The 24,432-nt window shown below is 41.7% G+C and overlaps 1 protein-coding gene across 1 annotated transcript in view; it reads left to right on the top strand.

Moving 5' to 3' along the window:
- The first annotated feature begins 842 nt into the window (after window positions 1-842).
- LOC308560951 (uncharacterized protein) overlaps window positions 843-24,432 on the top strand; it is a 49,533-nt gene continuing 25,943 nt past the window's right edge. Inside the window, exons 1-11 of the mRNA XM_081145371.1 lie at window positions 843-927; window positions 3,559-3,762; window positions 4,555-4,682; window positions 9,298-9,407; window positions 9,609-9,805; window positions 15,966-16,211; window positions 17,566-17,846; window positions 18,558-18,770; window positions 19,717-19,819; window positions 20,134-20,327; window positions 21,306-21,526. Coding sequence (XP_081001497.1) covers window positions 3,573-3,762; window positions 4,555-4,682; window positions 9,298-9,407; window positions 9,609-9,805; window positions 15,966-16,211; window positions 17,566-17,846; window positions 18,558-18,770; window positions 19,717-19,819; window positions 20,134-20,327; window positions 21,306-21,526 — 1,883 coding nt within the window. The 5' untranslated portion in view covers window positions 843-927; window positions 3,559-3,572. The remainder of the gene's footprint in view (window positions 928-3,558; window positions 3,763-4,554; window positions 4,683-9,297; window positions 9,408-9,608; window positions 9,806-15,965; window positions 16,212-17,565; window positions 17,847-18,557; window positions 18,771-19,716; window positions 19,820-20,133; window positions 20,328-21,305; window positions 21,527-24,432) is intronic.

Below are 24,432 nucleotides of genomic sequence, written 5' to 3'. Positions count from 1 at the left end.
ATCCAAAATTTTTCCAATAACACAACGGCTACCTAGATCCCCCCAGAAGGCAACAGGTGGACCAAATGACTAATTTGTTTACACAGTTCTGACCAGTAGTCTAATACAAGTGGCATCCCTTAAAATTACATATATTTTCTTTCTGAATTATTATTCATACTAATTTTCAAATATGGGGAAATGAAAGTTAACAGGAGATAAAAGCAGAAAACACAGACAATATTTGTGGCAAATGCCAACTTTTAAAAATTTGTTGATGGTGATGATTTCTTTGTTCAATTTCAATGTTCGCGTTTGAGTTTGTATTTTTATATTATCTTATTTAAAGAAACAATCAAAATGTAAACTCAGGACCCTTATAGTCCCCCACAGAGCCACCACAGTAAAAGTAAGTGGAAGAATATGCTACAAACTACTAGTGACTATCTCTTGACTGGAAAAACAGGAGTTGTATGCACACGGTCATTGATACTGAGGAAGGGTAAGTTCATAACAAGAGTGAAAACAAAGTCAGATATGAAAAGGGAGTCTAAGCATAAAATTAAAGCAACGACCCTTACTGCCTTTCAGCAAAGTGCCCGCGCGACAGGCCGCGCTCCCGTCAGCCTGCTGCCCGGGGTCCCCGTGGCATCAGGGACACAGGCCCTGAGGAGGGGCTGCCAGCCTGCTATTCCCGGCTGGGTGCGGAGGACCCGAGGCTGACCTCCCACCCGGCCCACTCACGCCTTGGGGTGCGGGAGAGGCGGCGGCCACCGGGCTTCAGTTCCCAGAAAAGGTGTCCTTTCGATTTCGGTTTTTCCCCGCCTGACTCACAGCCGCTTCGGGCAGCATCGGGCTCCACCTGCAGCTTCTAGAGCGCGGCGCCGGCGGAGCCCGCGGGGAGGCGGCGGGACGCCCAGACCTCCGGCATCGGCAGCGCCGGGACTCGTGAGTACGCCCGCGCCTCGCGTCCCCGCGCGCTCCGTGACCAGCGGCGGGAACCACGCGCGCGCCCGGCACCTTGCTCGCGGGGGCGCGGGCTCCGCGCTGGCGGCCCCGAGCGGCGCGCACACGGGGGGGGGGGGGTCGCCCCGGGGGGCTGCGGGCCTCTCGGCTGCGGGCGGCTCTGCGTCTCCGCTCAGGTCCCGGGGCTGCTGCCAGGCGACAGCGGGCGCGCCTCGTCCCTGGGTGAGCCGCTTCCTCTGGGGCACCCACCCGAGGCTGCGCATCCTCCGTCGCCGGCCCGCAGGGGCCGGGGGACTTTCCGTGACTGAGGAGCCAACCCGGTCCCGCAGGAGCGCCGGGTGCAGCAGCTTCCTCCACCTCCCTCCTCCCACCCCAGACTTTTCCCGTTGGGCATTTGCCAAACAGAGGAAAGATGATCCTCAACATACACTTTAAATAGTAAACATTTCTTTGTTGCATTTACCCTGTTTAGTATTCCATAGGTTCTATGAAGAGGTATTTAGATGGAATAATTCATTCTCACATATTCTAACCAAGTGTTAAAAATAACTCTAGGGCCTAAGCCAGAAGTTTATCCTGCAGTTTCCAAATGGGTGGTCCCTACGAAACAAATTACATTAGTTTTAGGTTCACCTGCTTTGCTGTTTCCTTTGTAAGAATGAAAAAAGTCCTCAGCTTTTTGAAACTTCTATAAACTAGCAACAGAAAAGTGGGAGGAGGAAAGGGAGCCAGGAGAAGTGAGAAGGCGGGGAGCTTGTTCTTGGACACCCTGACCTGGGGAGCTGTGGGGCAGAGATGCTAATTCCACTTTCTTTTGCAAGCAACCGGGGCCTGAGGTGAAACCTCTCAATTTCTGATTCAAAATGGTCTTTGAGGAACAGGGAGGTAAGGGCCCCTGTAGTGGGACAGCCTGGGCTGCAGGCTTCAGTTGCTGACTTTAGTTCTGGGAAAGCTCAGCTTCTCCATTTGGAACAGTGGTAGCTGTGAGGTGACAGCCTGGCAGCATGTCCAGTCACATAACCAGGACAGCAGCAGGTGGAGAGGAAACGGTGGGTGCATGGAAAGATGAGAGATTAGGGTCTTCTTCTGGCTGTGTAATGGGACGGGGTGGGGGCGGTGGAGGCAGCTTCTTCATCCATGAGCTCAGCCATCCTCATCATCATGTGCATTGGGATGGGCTTATGGTTCACAACTCTGATTCTACGTCAGATTCATCGCCTGCGCGACTTTTAAAATTAATTTTTAAAAAAATCAAGAACAGACGTGGTTCAGAGAGCTCTGGCTTCCCTTTATTTATTGGATGAAATTAAAGGAAAGGGAGGGAGGGAAGGAAAGAAGGGAGGAGGGAGGGAGGGAAGGAAAGGAGGGAGGGAGGGAGGGAGGGAGGGAGGGAGGGAGGGAGGGAGGGAGGGAGGGAGGGAGGGAAGGAACATCTAGACACAGATGGGGTGCATAAAGATTGCAGCCTCACCTCCAGCTTCCATTCACATCCTTAAAAGTTGGGAAACAAGCATGCTGTCCCCTGGACTATGCTGTAAATCACTACTCAGGCCCAAACTTGCTTAGGGTGCCTCCTGGCTCAGCTTCGTTCTCAGGATGTTCTGAAAATTGGGAAGCACCAGCACAGCACTTTCTGGAATATCAGGAGTACTTTCTCTTCCCTAACAAAGTCCTCTGTCAGACATATCCAGGAATTATGCAGAACCGCTGGATATTTTCACATGGATATTGTTAACAGGACGTGGAGGGTGCAGAAATTGGGAGGACTTGTTATTCTTTATTGACTGTTTTTTTAATATATACTTTTTATTGGACTATAACATACATCCACTTTTTAATTCGGATGCATACTTCATTCTGAAAAACAAAATCATATTGTGTGACTCAGTTTCTCTGAACAGGGGATGACTGTTCAACTTTGTGGCCAAAAAGAGTTTGAAGACTCTGTAAGAGGAGACAAATCAAATGCTGTTACCCTTCTGGAAACCCAAACTCCTTCGGCCCCTTCAATATCATAAATGGTGCCATAGGTATTACACTTCATTGTCTGTCACATGTCAAAGCAAACTGTCAATTTAAAAACTCAGATTCTGATGGTCCTAGTCATATTCACCACTAGTTCTATAGCTGTTCTCAACAACTAGGACCATTCGATAGAAAAGATGCGTGAAACCTGTGGTTTACAATTCATGGCTGTGTCCCCAGGTCGTCCTGGTGGCAGGTCCTTCCTCAGCATCGGCCCCACTGTCCTCTTTGCAGCTGGTTAAGCCTTAGGTTTGGGGAGAGGATGTTGGTGTGAGGGGATGGCTTTGCTCCTCACTGGTGATTCTCGCCTTGGGTAGAGCCAACTACTTCGTGCATTATAACGAGGCTGCCCAGTGCTGGCAATAATACTCAACTGAGATCCTCACAGCACTGGGAACACTTGGGCCCCTGCGAAGATTCACTGTAAGGACAGAACCAAGAAGCGATGAATTTTTATCGCAGGGCTTAGCCTATGCTTACTGTGCCAGAAACAAAGCAGAACACTCGCTGTTCTAAGGCGATGGGTGCTTTGCATAATTCTGCATCAGAGAATGTTATAATCTTATTTCTATTGGGATGCTCTTCTAGGTTAGCAGGTTGCCATGGCATCCATACCCAGCATGGTGGCCCCCATTTGTCTGGTGGAAAACAGCAATGAGCAGCTGTCAGTGAATCAGGAAGCTCTGCAGATTCTTGACCAGATTTCTCAGCCAGTGGTGGTCGTGGCCATTGTAGGACTGTATCGTACAGGCAAGTCCTACTTGATGAACCGTCTTGTAGGACAGAACCATGGTGAGTGTGGCCTCAGGCAGGGGTCAATTTCTTGACTCCACCTATATCACAGCTTATCAGCTCTCTTCCCTGGTACATGAAGAGAGAACCAAACTCCTCTCGATAAACCAACCTTCTAATTCTATTCTCACCACTAAACTATTACCCGAATGTATTTTCTTGCCATATTCATTGTTTTACTCCTATTAAGGAAACTCTCTCCTACCAATGGGCAGACTCCTGCCTTGTTTTACCTGTGCAAGCACTGGGGTCTTGAAATTGGGCCACCTCTCTCTCTTATAACATGTTTTGCTTTCTCTATGAAATATTCCTATCAGCATATAAAGATGTTTGAATATCAATCACCATGTTTAAAAATTATTGTGAGTTCACATCCCACTGTAGCTAATAATCTCTCTCCACGCTCTGCCATTTTTTTTTTTTATCACTCTAACTGGAATAAATACTATTTCAATTGATTTTTCTTTAGATGTCTCTCTGTTATCTACCTCTGCCCGGTTTGCACTAGACTGTTCTTTTAAAATGCTCGTATGGTATTCAGTGACCTTTATTGTGTCTGGTTCATGGATGCCCCCTGCCTCCATTTCGAGCCCTTGCTGGGTATCATTCTCACAGTTGACATTCATCTCCTCCTTGAAATAGATGACATACAAAGTGAAGCATTCTTACAAAATAGAGAAAACACTATCTTATATTCTGGGGTTCTTACAGTGCAACAAGTCTGACTTTGTAGCCCTTGGCTGCTTAGATTGTCTGTCGTCACTGTGTGTTGGGTCTCCCCTTCCATGATAGGCTTCCCTCTGGGCTCTACGGTGCAGTCTGAAACCAAGGGCATCTGGATGTGGTGTGTGCCTCACCCCTCTAAGACTGATTGCACTCTGGTCCTTCTGGACACCGAGGGCCTGGGCGATGTGGAAAAGGTAAGGCAGAGAGTCACAGACACATTGTTTTCAGTCTGGATATTCTCATAATGATCTCTTTAACTTAACTGCTCTATTTGTGAAATCTTGAAATCCAACTATGTATCAGGCACATTTTCATTGGTTTGACTCTTACTTCTAGGTAAGGTGTCATGGTACTTTGAGTAAAATTTTCTTTTATTTCTTGGCACTGGGTGAATAATTTCATTCAATTTACTAAATAATTACTGAGCACCATATTCCCAGGTCTCTAAATTAGTACTGTAGATACTAGTGACCAAAGTCAAAGTTCTGCCCTCAAAGAGTCTGCAGTCCTGTGGTGAAGATTATCAAGTACTCACAGAGCATTCTGGAAGACTTTGAGGCACCTCTGAAGGAGACGGACGGTTCTATCAAAGCATGTGTTTGTCCTACAATACATGTAGATGAGTTTTTGATATTTTATTTTTCTACTAAGGGGTAAATGCATGATTTCTCCTTTTCTGCTTTAGTTTGAGACTTATTTGGAAATAGTACCTAAATTTCTACAACGCTCTATTTCTACCAAAGAAGAGTTATCCATTTTGTGTTATTTTTATATATCAAAGAGTCTTGCTTTCTAAACAACCTATTGCTGTCATAAGTGACACTTCTTATGGTAATCATTTTATTTAAATTGGGCTTTGAGAAGATAAATTAACGAATCAGCATTTCCCTCCAAGAATTTATTATTGCGTCTTCTAGGCATTTTTCACTTTGCTCTAGGGAACAACTTTAGACACTGTTTATATTAGAAAAAGATTCCGCTGTATTTTATACAAACAAATTAACCCGGCCTTAAAGGTCCTGCATCTGGTTGCACTAGGCTTACTCTCCAGCCTAAACTTCTTGACCTACCTCCTGTTCCAGTGAGATCACCTAAGTCTACTTTTATTGAAAAGACCCCTGTATTCTGCCATGTCTACTTTTGCTTCCGTGGGTCTTTCTGCCCATAGGATACCTTCATTTCTTCAAGTTCACATTCTACCAAGTCTTTCATTTTCTGTCAAGATGCTGAGGAAAACTTTGTGTTCTGTTAAATTTTCCAACTTTTAGAGCTCTGGTCTTCCATGATGGACCTGTAAATTTTTATTGACTACATCTATAGGTTCCAGTGCTTCTATACATTATTCAGATGTAAGCCGCCTGTAGATATTGTTATCTTTGTTGCATTCTTTGTTATAGGTGTCTCTCACGGCTGCAAAATACTCGTCTTGAAAGTAGTATTTCTCACTTTCAACTGCTTTTTAAATTTACCAGCAGTGGAAATATTCAGTAGTTACTCAAAAACATTTCTTGAATATATCCCCAGTTATGTTAACTATGGTATATTTTATGTAGTTCATGACCAACAAATGGTGTAGAATGAATATGTGGTAACACTCTTCATTGAACCTAGTTGCACAACAGGTACTGTGCTAAACTTTTCTTTCTTTCTTTTTTTTTCTTCTTATTTATTTATTTATGTATTTATTTTCATTCATTCATTTATCTTTTTTAGTTTCTTTATCTTTTTATTTAAAATATTACAGATGTCCCTTTTTTATCCCCATTGAATTAATCCCCTCCACCCCACATCCATCCTACCCACAGGCTTTCCCCATACCAATAGCTGTGTCCATGGGTTATGCTTATAAACATTTAAGTTCTTTGATTAATCTCTCCCCACCCACACTCCCCTCCCCATCTTCTCTTGAGATCTCTCAATCTGTTCCATGCTTCTATGTCTCTGGATCCATTTTGTTCATCAGTTTATTTTGTTTATTATATTCCACATATAAATGAGATCATGTGGTATTTGTCTTTCTCTGACTGGCTTATTTCACTTAGCATAATACTTTCTAGTTCCTTTCATGCTGTGCCAAAGGATAAAATATCTTCTTCTTTACAGCTGCATAGTATTCCATGGTGTAAATGTGCCACAGCTTTTTTATCCACTCATCTACTGATGGGCACTTGGGCTGTTTCCAGATCTTAGCTATTGTAAATTGCACTGCTATGAACATAGGGGTGCAGAAGTTCTTTGTGATTGGTGTTTTGGGTTCCTTAGGATATATTCCTAGAAGTGGGATCACTGGGTCAAATGGCAGGTGAATTTGTAGTTTTTTGAGAAAAGTTTATACTGCTTTCCATAGTGGTTGCACCAGTCTGCATTCCCACCAACAGTGTACTAAGATGCCCTCACCAGCACTTGTTGTTCGTTGATTTGTTGATGGCAGCCATTCTGACAGGTATGAAGTGATACCTCATTGTGGTTTTAATTTGCATCTCTCTGATGATTGGTGACATTGAGCATTTTTTCATATGTCTCTTAGCCATTTGTCTGTCCTCTTTGGAGAATTGTCTCTTTAGGTCCTTTGCCCATTTTTTAAATTGGATTGTTTGTCTTCCTTTTGTTAAGTTGTATGAGTTCCTTATATATTTTGGATATTAACCCTATGTTCCGATGTGTCATTGGCAAATATGTTCTCCCATACAGTGGGCTCCCTTTTCGTTTTGTTGATGGTTTCTTTTGCTGTGTAGAAGCTTTTTGTTTTGATGCAGTCCTATTTGTCTATTTTCTCCTTTGTTTCTCTTGTCCTAGGAGATGTATCAGCAAACATATTGCTACAAGAAATGTTTGAGATTTTGCTGCCTATGTTTTCCTCTAGGATTTTTATGATTTCATGTCTTACATTTAAGTCTTTTATCCATTTTGAATTTAGTTTTGTGTATGGTGTAAGTTGGTGGTCTAATTTCGTTTTTTGGCATGCAGCTGTCCAATTTTCCCAACACCATTTATTAAACAGACTGTCTTTACTCCATTGTATGTTTTTGCCTCCTTTGTCAAATTTTAATTGATCATAATGGCATGGGTCAATTTCTGGGTTCTCTGTTCTGTTCCACTGATCTGTATGTCTGTTCTTGTGCCAGTACCAGGCTGTTTTGATTACAGTGGCTTTGCAGTATAACTTGATATCTGGTATTGTGATGCCTCCAACTTTGTTCTTCTTTCTCAAGATTGCCATGGCTATTTGGGGTGTTTTTTGGTTCCATACAAATTTTCAAAATGTTTGTTCTAGATCTGCGAAATATGCAGTTGGTAATTTAATAGGGATTGGATTGAATTTATACATTGCTTTGGGTAGCATGGACATTTTAATGATGTTAATTCTTCCATTCCATGAACATGGTATATTTTTCCATTTATTTATATCTTCCTCTATTTCTTTTTTCAGTGTCCTGTAGTTTTCCAAGTAAAGGTTTTTTACATCTTTGGTTAAGTTTATTCCTAGGTATCTTATATTTTTAGTTGCAATGGCAAATGAGATTTTTTTTTAGTTCTCTGAGAGTACATTATTGGTATATAAAAATGCCATTGATTTCTGGGTGTTAATTTTGTATCCTGCTACCTTCCTGAATTCATTTATTAAATCCAGTAGTTTTTTGGTGAAGTTTTTAGGATTCTCTATGTACAATATCATGCCATCTGCAAATAATGACAGTTTTGTTTCCTCTTTTCCAATTTGGATGCCTTTTATGTTTTCTTCTTGTCTGATCACTATGGCTAGGACTTTTACTACTATGTTGAATAAGATTGGTGAAAGTGACACCCCTGTCTTCTTCTTGTTCTTAAAGGAAATGGTTTTAGTTTTTGCCCTTTGAGTATGATGTTGGCTGTAGGTTTGTCATATACGGCCTTTATTATGTTGAGGTATGTTCCCTCTATTCCCACTTTGCTGAGAGTTTTTATCAGAAATGGGTGTTGGATTTTATCGAATGCTTTTTCTGCATCTATTGATATGATCGTGTGATTTTTGTCTTTCAATTTGTTTATGTGATGTATCATGTTTATTGATTTGCAGATACTGTACCAGCTTTGCATCCCTGGAATAAACCCCACTTGGTCATGGTGTATGATCTTTTCAACATATTGCTGGATCTGATTTGCTAATATTTTGTTGAGGATTTTAGCATCTATGTTCATCAGGGATATTGGCCTGTAATTCTCTTTCTTTGTAGTGTCTTTATCTGGTTTTGGAATTGGGCTAATGCTGGCCTCATAAAGAGAGTTTGGAAGTGTTCCTTCCTCTTGGATTTTTTGAAATAGTTTCAGTAGAATAGGTGTTAATTCTTCTTTGAATGTTTGGTAAAACTCCCTTGTGAAGCCATCCAGGCCTAAGTGAGCTAACTGAAATGGAGATAAGCAATTTCTCAGATACAAAGTTCAGAATACTTATTGTAAAGATGCTCAACAGCATGAAAAAAAGATATGGAAACTATGAAAAGTGACTATTCAGAAATGAAGAATGACATAGCAGAAATAAAGAATACATTGGAAGGATGTATAAGCTTTTCTATATGCTATTTTATTTCATCCAATTGAATCAAAAGAAAGCCATGTGATCACAAAATCCTTTTATATATGAAAAAATTCAGTCACAAGAAATGTTTTGTAATTGTCAAAGCCAATATGTGTATTTACTCCTGTCTTCAAACTTATTTCTTTGCATGGTGAGTACATAGCTGAAATAAAAGTAAAAGGCTGCTAGACTCAGTGTCTGAATGAAGTTCTACAGGGTAAACTCCTAAATGTCTTGACCTAATGTGCTTCCAGGGCAACCCTAAGAATGACTCATGGATCTTTGCCCTGGCCGTGCTCCTGAGCAGCACCTTTGTCTACAACAGCATGAGCACCATCAACCACCAGGCCCTGGAGCACCTGCAGTATCCTTCCAGGAACCAAACCACTGTGTGTCGTGGAGTCTCTGGGAATGGAGATCCAGTCAGTTTCTCCTTCCTTCTCACTAGATTGCCTTTGGTGGACCAGAAGGAACCAGAGCAAAAGGGACTGTTTATAATACATTATTTTGTTAGAGAAATAGGGAATTGTGGGTAGAAAGTTTATTTTCCTTAGCCAAGTCCTAGTTATGTGACAGAGCTGACAAAACTCATCAGGGCAAAGGCCTCTCCTACATCAGATGGAGTAGATGATTCCACAGAGTTTGTGAGTTTCTTTCCAGACTTTATCTGGACTGTGCGGGATTTCACCCTGGAGCTGATGTTAAATGGTCACCCTGTCACAGAAGATGAGTACCTGGAGAATGCCTTGAAGCTGGTTCCAGGTAACAGCACATGGCTGGGCAGTGGATGGTCCAATACAGGGTGCGAGGTATTAGACACCATGTCTGGAGTTGCATTTGTACTTGAGACTACATGAAGTCTGTAGAAAAGATGGCTGGGAGAGGGGTTGAAAAGCGCTGTGGACTGGAGTTTAAGTCCACGTAAGAAAAGTAGAGCCTGAAGTAGAGTAAAATGATTCATAACCAATTTGTTCTTTCCCCAATATGTAATTTAGCATCCAATTGTAACCTAGAATACAGGGATGCTAAAGCCTTCTAAAGACCAGGCACTTTTGTTTGTTATTTTAGCTTCTGCTTTTCCATGTTGAGGAAAACAACTGATCAAATACTTGCTGGGAATAAAATTACAATGACAAGCCTATCCAATGAAAAAAAAATCATTCACATAGTTAGATATTATTCTTCTAAAATGGGCATATGACTTTCTAATGTCTTCATACATGTGTTATCAATAAAAATGGCATTATGTTGTAATAAACTGGAAGAAGTATATTTTTTCTTTTCAGTCTATGCATTTGTGACATTTTTGATATTTATCAGAATATACATTTTAATTTCTATATCAGAATCTTTTTCTTTTAAAAATAATTTTATATTTCAATTAAAGTTTACATTTAATATTATTTTGTATTATTTTCATGTGTACAGCATAGCGGTTAGATATTGCATACTTTACAAAGTGATACCTCCTATATTTTAAGTACCCACCTGGCACCATACATAGTTATTACAGTATTATTAACTATTTTTCCTATACTGTATTTTACATCCCCAAGACTATTTTGTAACTACCAACTTGTATTTGTTGGTCCCTTCACCTTTTTCACCCAGACGTCCAACCTCTCCCTTCTCATGCAGCCATCACTTTGTTCTCTCTATCTATAGTCTGTTTCAATTTTACTTTATTTTGTTCTTTAGAGTCCACATATAGGTGAAATTATATGATATTTGTCTTTCTCTGTTTAACTCATTTCAATAAGCATAGTACCCTCTAGGTTTATCCATGCTGTCACAAATGGTAAGTTTTCATTCTTTTTTATGGCTGAGTAATATTCCATTGTGTAAATGTATTGCCTCTTTTTTATCTACTTGTCTATCGTTGGGCACTTGGGGTACTTCTATATCTTGGCTATTGTAAATAATGTTGCAGTTATATTAGGGGGCATATATTCTTTTGAATTAGTATTTTGGATTTCTTTGGATATATACCCAGAAGTGAAGTCACTGGGTCATAAGGTAGTTCTCTTCTTAATTTTTTGAGGAATCGCCTTACTGTTTTCCACAGTAGCTGCACAAATCTGCATTCCCACCCACAGTGCACGAGGGTTCCCTTTTCTCCACATCCACACTTGTTGTTTGTTGATTTATTGATGAGAGCCTTTCAGACATGTATGAAGTGATACCTTGGCGTGGTTTTAAGTTACAGTTCTGTGATTAGTTATGTTGAGCATGTTTTCATATGTGTATTGGCCATCTGTATGACTCATTGGAGAAGTTTCTATCCAGGTCCTCAGCTCACTTTTTAGTCCAATTGTTGTTTCTATATTGAGTAGTATGAATTCTTCATAACTTCTGGATATTAATCCCTTATCAACTGTGTCATTGGAGAATATGTTCTCCCATTGAGGAGGTTGTCTTTTTGTTTTGTTGATGGTTTTCTTTGTTGTGCAAAAAGTTTTAGTTTGATGTAGTCCCATTTGCTCATTTTTTTGTTTCCCTTGCCAGAGGAGCGATGTAAAAAAAAATATATTGCTAAGAAAAATGACTGAGATTTTACTGCCTATGTTTTCTTCTAAGGGTTTTATGGCTTTGAGTCTTAAGTCTTTAATCCATTTTGAGTTTATTCTTTAAAAATTTTTTTTTTTACTTTTTAAATTTATCTTTATTGTTGAGAGTATTACAGGTATCCCATTTTCCCTCCCATTGATTCCCTCCACCCCCTTCCCAGGCCTTCACCCTGTTATTAACTGTGTCCATGGGTTATATAACTTCTTTGGTTACTCTCTTCCCACCCTCCTCCCCCCTTCCCTCTGAAATATGATCATCTGTTGTATGCGTCAATGTCTTTGGATATATTTAGTTTCATCAGATTCTTCTGTTCATTAGCTGCTTCTTAAAGAAGACCCTTCAACTTTTCCTGTAGTGCTGGTCTGGTGGTGATGAACTCCTTTAGCTTTTCCTTGTCTGAGAAGCTCTTTATCTGACCTTCAATTCTAAATGATAGCTTTGCTGGGTAGAGCAATCTTGGTTGTAGTTCTATGTTTTTCATCACTTTGAATATTTCTTGCCACTCCCTTCTGGCCTGTAAAGTTTCTGTTGAGAAATCAGCTGACAGTCATATGGGTGCTCCCTTGTAGATAATTAACTGCTTTTCTCTTGCTGCTTTTAAGATTCTCTCTTTGTCTTTAACCTTTGGCATTTTAATTATGATGTGTCTTGCTGTAGGCCTCTTTGGGTTCCTCCTGTTTGGGACCCTCTGTGCTTCCTGGACTTGTAAGTCGATTTCTTTCCCCAGGTAGGGGAAGTTTTGTGTAATTCTTTTTTCAAATAGGTTTTCAATTCCTTGGTCTCTTTCTTCCCCTTCTGTCACCCCAATAATACAAATGTTGGGCCTCTTGAAGTTGTCCCAGAGGCTCCTTATACTACCTTCATATTTCTGGGTTCTTTTTTCTTTTTGCTTTTCTGGTTGGGTGTTTTTTGTTTCCTCATGTTCCAAATTGCTGGTTTGATTATTAGCATCCTCTACTCTACTGTTGATTCCATGTAAATTATTCTTCATTTCAGTTCCTTAACCTTCATTTCAAATTGGTACTTTATTATGCTATCGATTTTCTCAGTTATTCCCTAACAGTCTGCTTAAACATCCTTATAGCCATTATTCTGAACTCTCTATCTGTTAGGTTGCTTGGATCTATTTCATTTAGTTCCTCTTCTAGAGATTTCTTCTGTTCTTTCCTTTGTGATATGTTTCTTTGCCTCCACATTTTGGCTGCTTCCGGGTGTTTGTTTCTATGTATTAGGTAGAGCTGCTATGTCTTCTGAAATTTGTAGAGTGGCTTTGTGTAGTAGGTGTCCTGTAGGGTCCAGTGGCTTAGCCTCCCCAGTCACCTGAGCTGGGCCTTCTAGGTGCTCCCCTGTGTGGGCTGTGTGCACTGTCCTGTTGTAGTTGAGCCTTGGTTACTGTTGGCATCCCTGGGAGGAACTGACCCCCAGGCCAATCAGCTGTGAGGACCAGCTGCAACTACAGCCAAAGAGCTGTTGTGCTGGAGACACCCTTATAGATAAGGATTTACTTCAGTGGAGCTTTGGTGTTCACCAAGTGCACCCCTTGAGTGTCACTCATGGATGTGGTAGGATTGTAATCCAGCATGGTCAAGTCTGAGCACCAGGTGCACTGTCTCTGGGGCCTCCCGGGAGATGCAAAGTCAGCCTGTGCCTGTGCCTTGCTCAGGGCCACCCAGCACGAGCTACACAGCAAACCGTAGTTGGCTGCTACTTGTGCTGGGCTTGGCGGTGTCCAGGAGAGGCCAAGCTATGAGCCAATGCAGGCTGCTGCTAGTTCCAGGCCTGGGGCCACTTACCAAGCCATATGGGGCCCGCTTCTGCTTGTTTGAGAGATTTTAGGAAAGTCCTAAGCATGAAGCTTGAGAGGCCACTTGCATAGAAATGGCCTGGATGAGCCTGCAGGTGGGGAGGGGCGGGGCCAAAGGTGTGAGTCAGGTGCTGGCGGTTCAAATATGGCGCCTGCCTGCCGGCTGTGTGCGGGGAGGATTCGCCAAAGGAGCCATGGCCTCTGCCAGCCCTTCTGCCTGGGAGGAAGCCGCCCCTCCCCCTCTCGCCCGGATCTCAGGCAGGTTGGTTCCTCCCCGAGTGTCCCAGGTTCCTGTCTAGCTGCTGCCCGGCGCTGGGGCTCAGAGGGAGCGTGTCCGAGTGAGTCCGTGCCGGGCCCTCTAAGAGGAAAGCCTGGGGTTCCCGCAGCCTCCGCGACCCTCAGCCACAGTCCCCGCTGGTTTCACAGCCCGGAGTAGTGGGGATGTCTCTTCTTGGCCCGGGAGCCCTGGGCTGGGGGCCTGCTGTGGGGCTGGGACCCCTCGCTCCTCCGGGAAACCTCCGCCGCCGAGATTCCCTCCCCACGGCACCGGGTGTGCGCCTGCGGCCGCCTCTCAAAGATTCAGCCCCGATCCGCCCGCGTCTCCGCCCCTCCTACCGTCTCTGTGCTTTTCAGTTCCCTGGTTGTAGGGCTTCTGTTCAGCCAGATCTCAGGAAGCTCTGAGTGATGGTGCTTCTGTATTTTAGTTGTAATTTTGATGTGGTTGAGGGAGGCGGCGGGTACAGCTGTTACCTTCGCCGCCATCTTGTTTCTCTCTCCTTTTTAAAAAATTTTTGAAAAAATATGTCTGTATTGATTTCAGAGAGAGGAAGGGAGAGAGAGAGAGGAAAACATCAATGATGAGCGAGTCATTGACCGGCTGCCTCCTGCACGCCCCTACTGGGGATCGAGCCCGCAGTTCACGCGTGCGCCCTGACTGAGAAGGAACCTCGATCTCCTGGATCCTCGGTCGATGCTCAACTGCTGAGCCAGGCCATCCGGGCTGAGCTTATTCTTGTATATGGTGTCAGAAGGCGGTGTAGTGTCATTTGTTGCTGGTAGTTGTCCAGTTTTCCCATCACCATTTATTGAAAAGACTGTCTTCACCCCACTGTATGTTGTTTTGCCTCCTTTGTTGTATATTAATTGATCATATTTGCGTGGGTTTGTTTCTGGGCTCTCTGTTGTGTTCCATTGATCTATAGTCTGTTTTTATTTCAGCACCATGCCGTTTTGATTACCACAGCATCGTATTATAGTTTGATGTCAGGTAGCATGATACCTCTACTTTGTTATTCTTTTTCATTGTTTCTGTGGCTATTCAGGGGGCCTTTCATGGTTTCATATAAGTTTTTGGATTATTTATTCTACTGCTGTGAAAAACACCATTGGTATTTTAACAAGGATTGCATTAAAACTATAGATTGCTTCCTTTTTGGGCAATATGGACATTTTAACGATATTAATTCTTTCTATCCATATCATAGCTTTTTTTCAATTCCCACATATCTATCCTTGCTATAATTTCAAAGTAATGAATTATTTGAATGGGTTATATTTACATAGGCATGTATCTGCTGAAACCTTGAAAGAAATATCAATTCTGACTTGTATACTCTTCATGTTTCTGTTTATGGTTTCTCAAAACGATGAGAAATTGGCTAGGTAGAAGAGCAACACGTCAAATGAAATATATTTCTTTACCTTAAAGAGTTTAGAGATTAAGGGTGATATCTTAAAATTACATTTTGATTACCACAGCATTGTATTATAGTTTGATGTCAGGTAGCATGATACTTCACTCTTAAGAGGTTTTTGTTGAAAAAAACAAAACACTAATGTTGTACACATTATTTTTAGTATGTAAACAGTTTTCCTTGAATAACCTGCGTGTTATTTCTAACACTGTTTCATTAAGGCTTATTTGTGGCTCTTCATTTTGGTCTACAGCTTCATTTCCATCTGGGATGAAGTAGACCAAAACCCTACATTTGACCTATTTTTCTCTTAGCCACTCATTCAGTAATCGATATAGACACTATAGACAATACTCTACCATTTTTAGGTCTGATAGCAGCAATAGATGTTTTTTTATTGACTTCAGAGAGAGGAAAGGAGAGGGAGAGAGAGACAGGAACATCAATGATGAGAGAGTCATTGATTGGCTGCCTCCTGCACACCCCCAACTGGGGATCCAGCCCACAACCCGGGCATGTGCCCTGTCTGGAAATTGAACCCTAATCGCCTGGATACTAGGCTGATGCTCAACCGCTGAGCCACGCCCGGCCGGGCAATAGATGTGTTTTTTAACCATATTTGATCTCGTCCAAAATGTTTCCCCAGAGTTCCATCATTGGTAAATTGGATGTTAAAGAAGCGCTTGGATGTCTTTGCTAAAGGAGTTATAGACAGAAGTTGGACACAGAATAGGCAAAAATACAAAAATGCCTGTCATAAAAATCATTAGGTCCCTTTCTTCAGACTGTTCCTACTGTAATATCTGCTTCATTGTTGTTGCTTGTTTCTTTTTTTTCCTTTTTTTTTATCCTTCAGGCATGGATCCCAAAATACAAAGGTCCAATCTCCCCAGAGAGTGCATCCGGCATTTCTTTCCAAAACGGAAGTGTTTTGTCTTTGACCGGCCAACAAATGATAAGAAACTCCTAGCCAATATTGAGAAGATTGAAGAACACCAACTGGACCCTCAATTCCAGGAACAAACAAAGAATTTCTGTTATCACATCTTCACCCAGGCGAGGACCAAGACCCTCAAAAAAGGAATCCTGGTCACCGGGAAACGTGAGTCTCCTTTTGTCATTCTGTGGGGCCTAATATTTGTTTAGTATATTCTATGATGTGTTCTCCAGGATTTCTGTTTGGTTCTATATTGAATTTTGGGTCTAAAGATATTCAAACTCCATTGAAGACAAAAGTATACTCATCACATTATTGGAGGGTTATAAATTCCTCTCCAATATTACAACCTTTATCAACAAAGTCTGCAGCATCCATACATATAAAAAATCTTCAAGTATAATAAATCACTAACTGGGTATAAAAACAGAATACACCGTTTCCTCAAAAATTCCTTTATAAGGAATGTGATTTGCAAGGAGAATACAAAACATATTTTGAGAGTTTAGGGTAATTTAATAATGAATATTAGCCCACAAAGCTCTGAAAATTTACTGGAAGCTTCAGAATTAGGAATAAATATAATGGCAGTTCCCCTGCCTCATCTGTATACCTATGTAAACAATTTGCTTCTAATATTTTTAATGGGAAATTATGTTTTCCAGATATCCTTTAGTATGTTAGATAATGGTAGATATTGAATTTGTTTTAGCCTTGTGGTCTGAATAAACATAAAAATTAAGAGTCTGTGGGGCAATAGTATTAGTGGAGGAAATATGATCTTCTACAGTGTTGTGTGAAAATAATTTCAGGGACCCTTGTGTTGGAGTCGTTTTTAGCAATGGTTGCAAGGTTTATTAAAGCAAAAAGCAACATTACACTCTCAGGGAGACAGAGAGCGGGCAGGCTAGAGGGCAGCTATTGCCTGGAGGCCTTGTTAAGCTTCCTTATATATCCTGGGGTTTGGGAAAGGGCAAGCTTTCTTTCAAATTATCCTGTCTCTTTCGGGTCTTGTGTCCTTTTATCCAATCTTTTCCCTAGATTTTCCCAGGCTAGTGCCCTCCCCCTTTTATTGTCTTCATTTGGCTCTTACTGCACATGCCTTATAGTTCTGCTTCATCATTTGGCTTCTGCGCATGTACTTAGTAAAGGAATTCCTTCTGTGCCATTTTCTTGCATCCCAGTTAGTTGGGTGTACTCCCTAGGGTGACTGAAAAGCTGTTTTCCCTCACTTAATCAGGCTTAATCAGATGTGTGAGTCCATTTGCTTCCTGGCCTATTGTTAGTATCTAACTAACTACATACTCCAAGAATAGTAGAAGGAGGTAATGTGTTTGTGTTTGTGTGTGGAGTGGCTTGGGGAATGTGCATATGTGTGTGTTTGTGAGAGAGAGAAACAGAGAGAAAGACACAGAGAGAGAGAAAGAGAGAGAGAGAGATTTAGAAATGTAGTCTCAGAATCTTGGATCCCACTGAATGATAACTTGATATTTATCCCTTAAATTTCCTGGCTTATTAGGGCTAAAGACTCTGGTGGTGACTTATGTGAATGCCATCAACAGTGGAGGAGTGCCTTGTTTGGAGAACGCGGTGACAGATCTGGCCCAGCTTGAGAACTCGGCGGCCGTGCAGAAGGCAGCCGAGCACTACAGCCAGCAGATGGACCAGCTAGTGGAGTTCCCCACAGACACGCTCCAGGAGCTGCTGGACCTGCACGCAGCCTGTGAGAAGGAGGCCATTGCAATCTTCATGGAGAAGTCCTTCAAGGATGAAAACCTGGTGTTCCAGAAGCATCTTGTGGTAATTTGTCTCAGTATTTATTTACCCTTTGTGGCCCTTCCCTTGAGGAATGAAGCCTGGAAGAGCTTCTGTGACCCCCTTCCTCCTCTTTCTCTCCTGGATTAAGCAGCCTGGATTCTTATGAGCGATAGAGCTTCAAAAGACTGCATTTTCTTCCCTTCCTCCCCCCAAACCTTAGGAACTTTATGCAAAAATTTCTCTGATCTCTCATGCATAATCAGTATAGATAGCTTTCTGAAAAGAATACCTGTATTGAATTCAAGCCTTCCCGGAACACCCAAAAGCCATTCCTTGGCTAATCGCTTTTTTGAGAACACTCTCCCATTCAAGGAACCAAAGCTCTCCTAACAGACCCTCATTCCAGGCTATTTTGAATTCCTATGGACTCCTCGTGGTATCACTGAGTCATCCAAGATGGAATTGCTGAAAGTCAGAGCTTCTAGGAACCATAGGGACAAGGGAATGCAAGTCGAACATTGTTGATGAAGAACCTGAGACTCAGGGAGGTTAGAAGCTTTCCCCTGCCCCAGGTGGCATTTTCAGTGTTGTGAGTAAATCGAGTCTCGCAATTCCTGCTTTATTCCATGTCCTTCTCCAACAGAGTGCTTTGCTCATGAGGACCACAGCTAGACTTCCCTCTACCAGATTCTATGGAACTTTATCTCCTCTCTTCCTTTCTTCTAATCATATCCCTCTATACTTCCCTTGCAGCGGATCATCAAGGATAAGAAGGATGAGTTTGTGCGGAGGAATGAAGAGGCATCTACCAAATACTGCGAGGCTGAACTTGAACAGCTTTCAGTGAACCTACTGGAAAGTATTTCAGCAGGCATCTTCTCTGTTCCTGGTGGTTACGAGCTCTACATGGAAGCAAAGGACAGGATTGAACGGGACTACTGGCAAGTGCCCAGGAAAGGGGTGAAGGTGAGGAACAAGGGGAGCATAGGGATCCTACTGATTAAAGTCAAGAGGGTCTCCTGAAAATGTGTGAGCACAGCACCAGTTGTGGGTAACATGAGAGCAAGGGGATATCATGACCATTTGAGCTTTTAGGGCCCATTATTTGTTCTGTCTTACTGAAGAGAGAAGAAAAGTCCATTCTCAAAAATGAATATGGATTTCTGAAATCCAGAAGAGACAGAAGAGAAATAATCATTTTTCTATCCAACCACATGACATTCAAAGGCAGAGAGTTTACGAATTAAAGTCAGAGTCTTTGCTTTCAAGGCTGATCGAAAGAGAAAAGGCAGCCAAACATGCAGACACCTTCACACAGGGTTACAATCCTTATGAACCTGAGATCATTGGCTCCATAGCTGATGGGAACACATAATATTAAAATAATAATGATGATTTTGCAACTAATACACATCAAACGGTTATTGTTAAGGCACACTATGAAGCTCTTTCCCTCGACTTTTAATTTAATCCTTCAAGTAGCATTAAGAAGCATCTACACTTTTTGTCAACAATTTACACATCCGAACTGAGAGGCAGAGATGGGTTAAAACGACTTGCCTGAAGTTACAGCGAGCAAGTGACAGAGGAGAACAGCAGCACTAATTGGAGACATTTCACCCTGGAAGGCAAATGTGAAAAAGCAGCAGAGACTGTGGGTTTGTAGGTGTGAACATGGTTCTCCCTGGCTGGAACCTAGAGTGGGTAGAAGGAGGCAGCTCTGGGAGAGACACTGGAGGGAGACAGGAGGCAGTAGGGCATGGAGAGCCTCTGGTCACTCCAAGGAGCCTGGACACTGTGTAGGACACGATGCAGTTTTAATCATGAAGGAAAAATTACAGGGACATACTTGTTTTTGCAGCACTGTTCTTCCCAGTGGAGATCAAGTTCTTTTTCCTTCTTGTTTCCTCAGGCAAAGGCGGTGCTCCAGAGCTTCCTGCGGTCGCAGGTGGCCATAGGGAAGTCCATCCTGCAGGCGGACAGAGCGCTCACGGACAAGGAGAAGGCCATGGCAGGTACGGGCAGGGTGGGCTCACGGTGGGCCGCGGGCCCCGCAGTGTCCTCGGGCAGCTGCGAGAGCAAAACCTTCCTGCAACAAGGAGCTTTTGCTTCTTCTGTGGGCCGTACTCTGCTAAATCTGAAAACATTCGGGCACAGCAGCCAGGCAGGGCCTTTCCCGCCGCACTGTGAACTGTGCTCTTGACGGTGCCAAGGTGGGAATTCAGAGTCCTCCCCCTCCCTTTCCAGTTTGGTTTGGTCTCTGAGCTCAGGAGGGTAGAGATCAATCCTCACGTACTTTCCTTCCCTCTCTCAAACCTGCCTGGGGCAGAGGAGCGGGCCAGGAAGGAGGCAGCTGAGAAGGAACAGCAGCTGATGACACAGAAACTGCAGGAGCAGCAGCAGCAGATGGAGGCGCAGAAGAGGAGTCTCGAGGAAAATATATGTCAACTGAAGGAGAAGATGGAGAGGGACAGAGAGAACCTAATCAGAGAGCAGAACTCGATGTTGGAGCATAAACTGAAGGTAAGTCCTGCGGTGGCCTCAGGGCGCTCAGTGGCCCTTATCCTGGTACCTCCGCTGGGCCGGAGGGGGTTACAGCGAGACCGTGGGAGGAAACGCCGTTGCCATTACGACTTGTGTTTTAGTAAAACCTTGAATCTTCCCCTCCACCCCCTTCTTTGTGAAAATATCTTTGAAATCACCTCTGATGTGGTCAGGACAAGCATCTCACCTCTGAATACTTGGAGAATATAAATAGCATTTGAGGTGCTATTTGGGGGCATTTTAAAATGATCTCATGTGGCCTGATTAAACAGCTATTTGAAACACCATTATTTATTATGACCACCAACTGGTTTGCTTTACCAAGATCATTATGTATTATCAGGAACCTTATGTATTATCAGGAACCCTACTACCACCCAAAGACCCTGAGGTAGATCTATGCTCACAATAAACTATTAGAAATGTCCAGACTTCAAAACTCAGGGAAATGACAGCTTTTAAACTGGCTGCATTGTTTCCAGGTGTGGATAGTTTACCCAAGTTACCATATGGCAAAGGAAGAATTCCTGATTGGCTCTCTGTACATGTTAAAATAGAGCTGTAGAACAATGTAGGATTTCCCATGGCTTCCACACTTTGGTTGACCACATTATTCCAAGTGGGACTGAGAGTTAGTGCCAGCAGACCAAGGTTACCTGTAATTATGTAATTATTGTAATTAACTGTAATTATGACTGGCACATATTACATTTGTCCTCAGGCCAGGCTTAGCATCCCAGAAAACCTTATTGATGTGTGAATATTTGTGAAGCTGTAAACAATGCTTTCTTTCAGTGTGTATTGTTGCAAAATTTTCCTTGATTGTGTAAGAGAGAGCAATTTTAAGAGTGAAAGAAAAGACTTCAAATATTTAAGAACATGTTCTTAAATACAAAATGTAATTCTTGAGAAACTGTGAATTTAAAAAGTTTTACTTCCCTCCTCACCTTTTTTAAGGTTCAAAGAGATCTGCTGCAAGAAGGATTTAGAAAGAAATCTGAAGAGATGAATGCAGAAATCAATCGTTTGAAAAAAATGATTGATACTACTGAAAATGATGATACTAACTGGATTGCAAAAGCCATAGATGTAATTGGCCCTGAGCTCAGTTCTATATTGTTTGGTAAAGTTGTAGGTTTTGTTATAAGAGGCTTGAGCTCACTATTTAAAAAGAAATAGTTGTCCTTTGAAGGAAATTATAGAATGTGGATATATGCTATCGCTTGTTTTTGGCATGCATTGTTTTTTATTTCATTCATTCACGTTTTAAACATTAAAAAGTGTACTAAAATTTATAAATGCCGAGCCCACGTTAAATAGAATAAATGCACATACTCTTTGATATAGCATGTTTACTTTATGAAATATATATGTTTAAATCAATACACTTATAAACAGTCCATTGAGTTATCACTTTAAATGACAAAAGATTGGAAACTACTTATATATTCACGTAGGTAAATTGGTAATATAAATTTAACATGTGCATATACTGGAATACTATGCAACCAGTAAATAAATTGAGAGTTCAGACCCATTTTTATAAATATACAACAATCTTGAAAATACATTTAAAGTGGAAAAAGTGAGACACAAAGTGCGTATAATGGGTTTACTGGGAAAATGCAATTATTGTGTGCAATCCTACATTTGTACGCATTGAATATCTATGGGAGCCCTGGAAGAAGCTAGTACTATCAGTTCCTACTTGGGAGAAGTGGGTGGGATCAGGGTTTACCAGTCACAGGTTTTTCATTATATACTCTTGCTTTTGAATCTTATAGAGAAATCTTGTATTACCATTTCATAAATAAATAATAAAGAAAATGTAAAGTGTAAGAATAATTTTATAACAATAATAAGAATGTAAAAAAGGCTATTAGATGATGAAAGTTCTCATTGCTTCTAGAAATGACATCAACCTGCACAATTGGGGGTTTAAGATTAAGTATAGAAAGTATAAAATTTGTATCCTAATCTTGTTTTTATTTGAGCCTTGTTCTCAATCCCTTATATTTGCTTCAAAACTAGGATATACACTCTCCTGTCTCACTTTGAAATCTGAGCCAGAGCATCTTCTACTTGCTGTCACCGAACTATACTTTTAAGGTATTAGAAGCAAATTACCAAACGTAAGAATATGCACTGGTGAGAGGGATCCTATCATCCTTCAAAGTGCAGTGGTGGCCTCACTGCTACAGGCAAAAACAGAAGGGACATGTGCCATTGCAGAACTGGATGGCCTGATAGTTTTGGGGATGATACACCTTGACACGTGGAGGCCAGGTGTTGGCACATAAATATCAGAAAGCAATTAGATACAATGATAGTAATCAGCATCATGGTTTGTCTTAGCTCAGGCTGCTATAAGACGTTACATAGATTGTGTGGTTTAAAAAGCAGTTATTGATTTCTTCTAGTTCTGGAGACTGTTAGTTCGAGATCAGTGTGCCAGTATTGGTGGGTTCTTGGTCAGAACTCTTCCTGATTTACAGATGGCTGCTTTCTTGCTGTGTCTTCCATGGTGGAAACGGTGAGAGGAGCTCTCATGATTTTTATTGTAATGGTAGTCAAACAATAGTGCAAGAGAGAGTAAGTTAGTGAAATATAATTGTCAACTTATTATTGTGTGGTGGAAAAAAATAACTTTCAAAAGTGGGTGCAAAATATGTATTTGGCGGAGAGTTTTCTTGAATAAGTCAAGTCTAAAAAAGTTCTAAATATTTTACTTTAGGCAAAAATAAAGATAGCCCAAGTACAAAGTCTGCAATACAAAAGGGAATGCAGATCCAAAACAGCAGTGGATATGTCATATAATAAAACTGAGTTCATGAAAAAATCACAATAATGTGCTCTGGGATTAAAAATGAGAAGATAAAATTTCCATAAAATAATTCAGGAAGAGTCTGGATAGAGATCGAGTGTTATAAGGTCCTTGAATTGTTTTCAGGAGAATAAGGTGAGTAATTCTGAGTTTCACCATTTAAGTCTAAGTACAGTCATTTATAATGTAATCAGTTAAAGAACAGAGAAAGTTTTTAATTTCTATACTAGGAGACATAAAATAATTTTCACACATCTCAGTAAGTAAAAATAAAATAATAATAATTAACACATTTGGCCTACTGTACTAATGTAGAACCCTGCACCCAACAGTACAAGACACATCCTTTTTTTTAAGCACACTAAGAAACTTCACATGATCTTTACCTATACCACACCACAAAGCAGGATTAGTAATGTCTCTAGAAGCAGAGTCCTGCTGATGGGCTCTTGTGCATGTGTTTATTGAGGGAGTGTTTTCAGTAAAAGGGGTCTAAGGGAAGCAGGAACGGGCCAGAAAAGAAACATTAAAAGAGGCTATGGTTGCAGTAAAAAAATAGCTTCAAGCTGATCCACTGGAACCTCTGTAGCAGAAATAGCATGAGAGCTTGTCCCTCCTTGAGTAAAGTGCTCGACATTTGTACACCATCGGGCATTGTTTGGGGGCCATCCATGTTGAGCAGAGCAGCTACCATGCTCTCAAGGGAAATTCTCTGAAGAAAGGAGCAGCTGTGAGCCTTTTAGCAATGAACACTCACAGCAACAGGAGGATGGGTGCAGTGCCTTGTAAAGGTGATCTAACTGAGGCACTAACAATGAATAGCACCGATATATAGGTTAATAAGTGCATACCTACCTTGTGCCAAGGTCTATGTATGCCACCCCTCCACTGGTGGGGTCCCTGCCATCTAAGCAGCCAGTTATATAGATCTAGGACCCTGTTTCTGAAACTTATTTTTCAGCCCTCTGTGGGTACAATCTACTGCTGGTTGAATTCCCTACAAAGCAAATTTTGAGATGGAAATTTGCATGTAAAATATTTATTAGGTAACACTCCTGGGATGAGTACTTATGTATGGATGTGGAAGGAAATTGGACTGGGAAGACAGAAATTTAGCTACAGTCTTAACAGTTCTCTCACCCATCCCAATGAAAAACTCTGGACTTTAGTAGTCCTTCTCATTTTCCCCCAGTTTTTAGGAGATTGGTCATTGAATGATGAACATCCTAGGAGGGGTCAAGACTTTGGGCAAGGTGACTA

The sequence above is a fragment of the Miniopterus schreibersii genome (genome assembly GCF_964146895.1).
Source record: "Miniopterus schreibersii genome assembly, chromosome: 8".
Taxonomy (NCBI): Eukaryota; Metazoa; Chordata; class Mammalia; order Chiroptera; family Miniopteridae; genus Miniopterus; species Miniopterus schreibersii.
The sequence above is the reverse complement of the archived record's forward strand: the minus strand, read 5'-3'. Positions and strand labels throughout refer to the sequence as shown.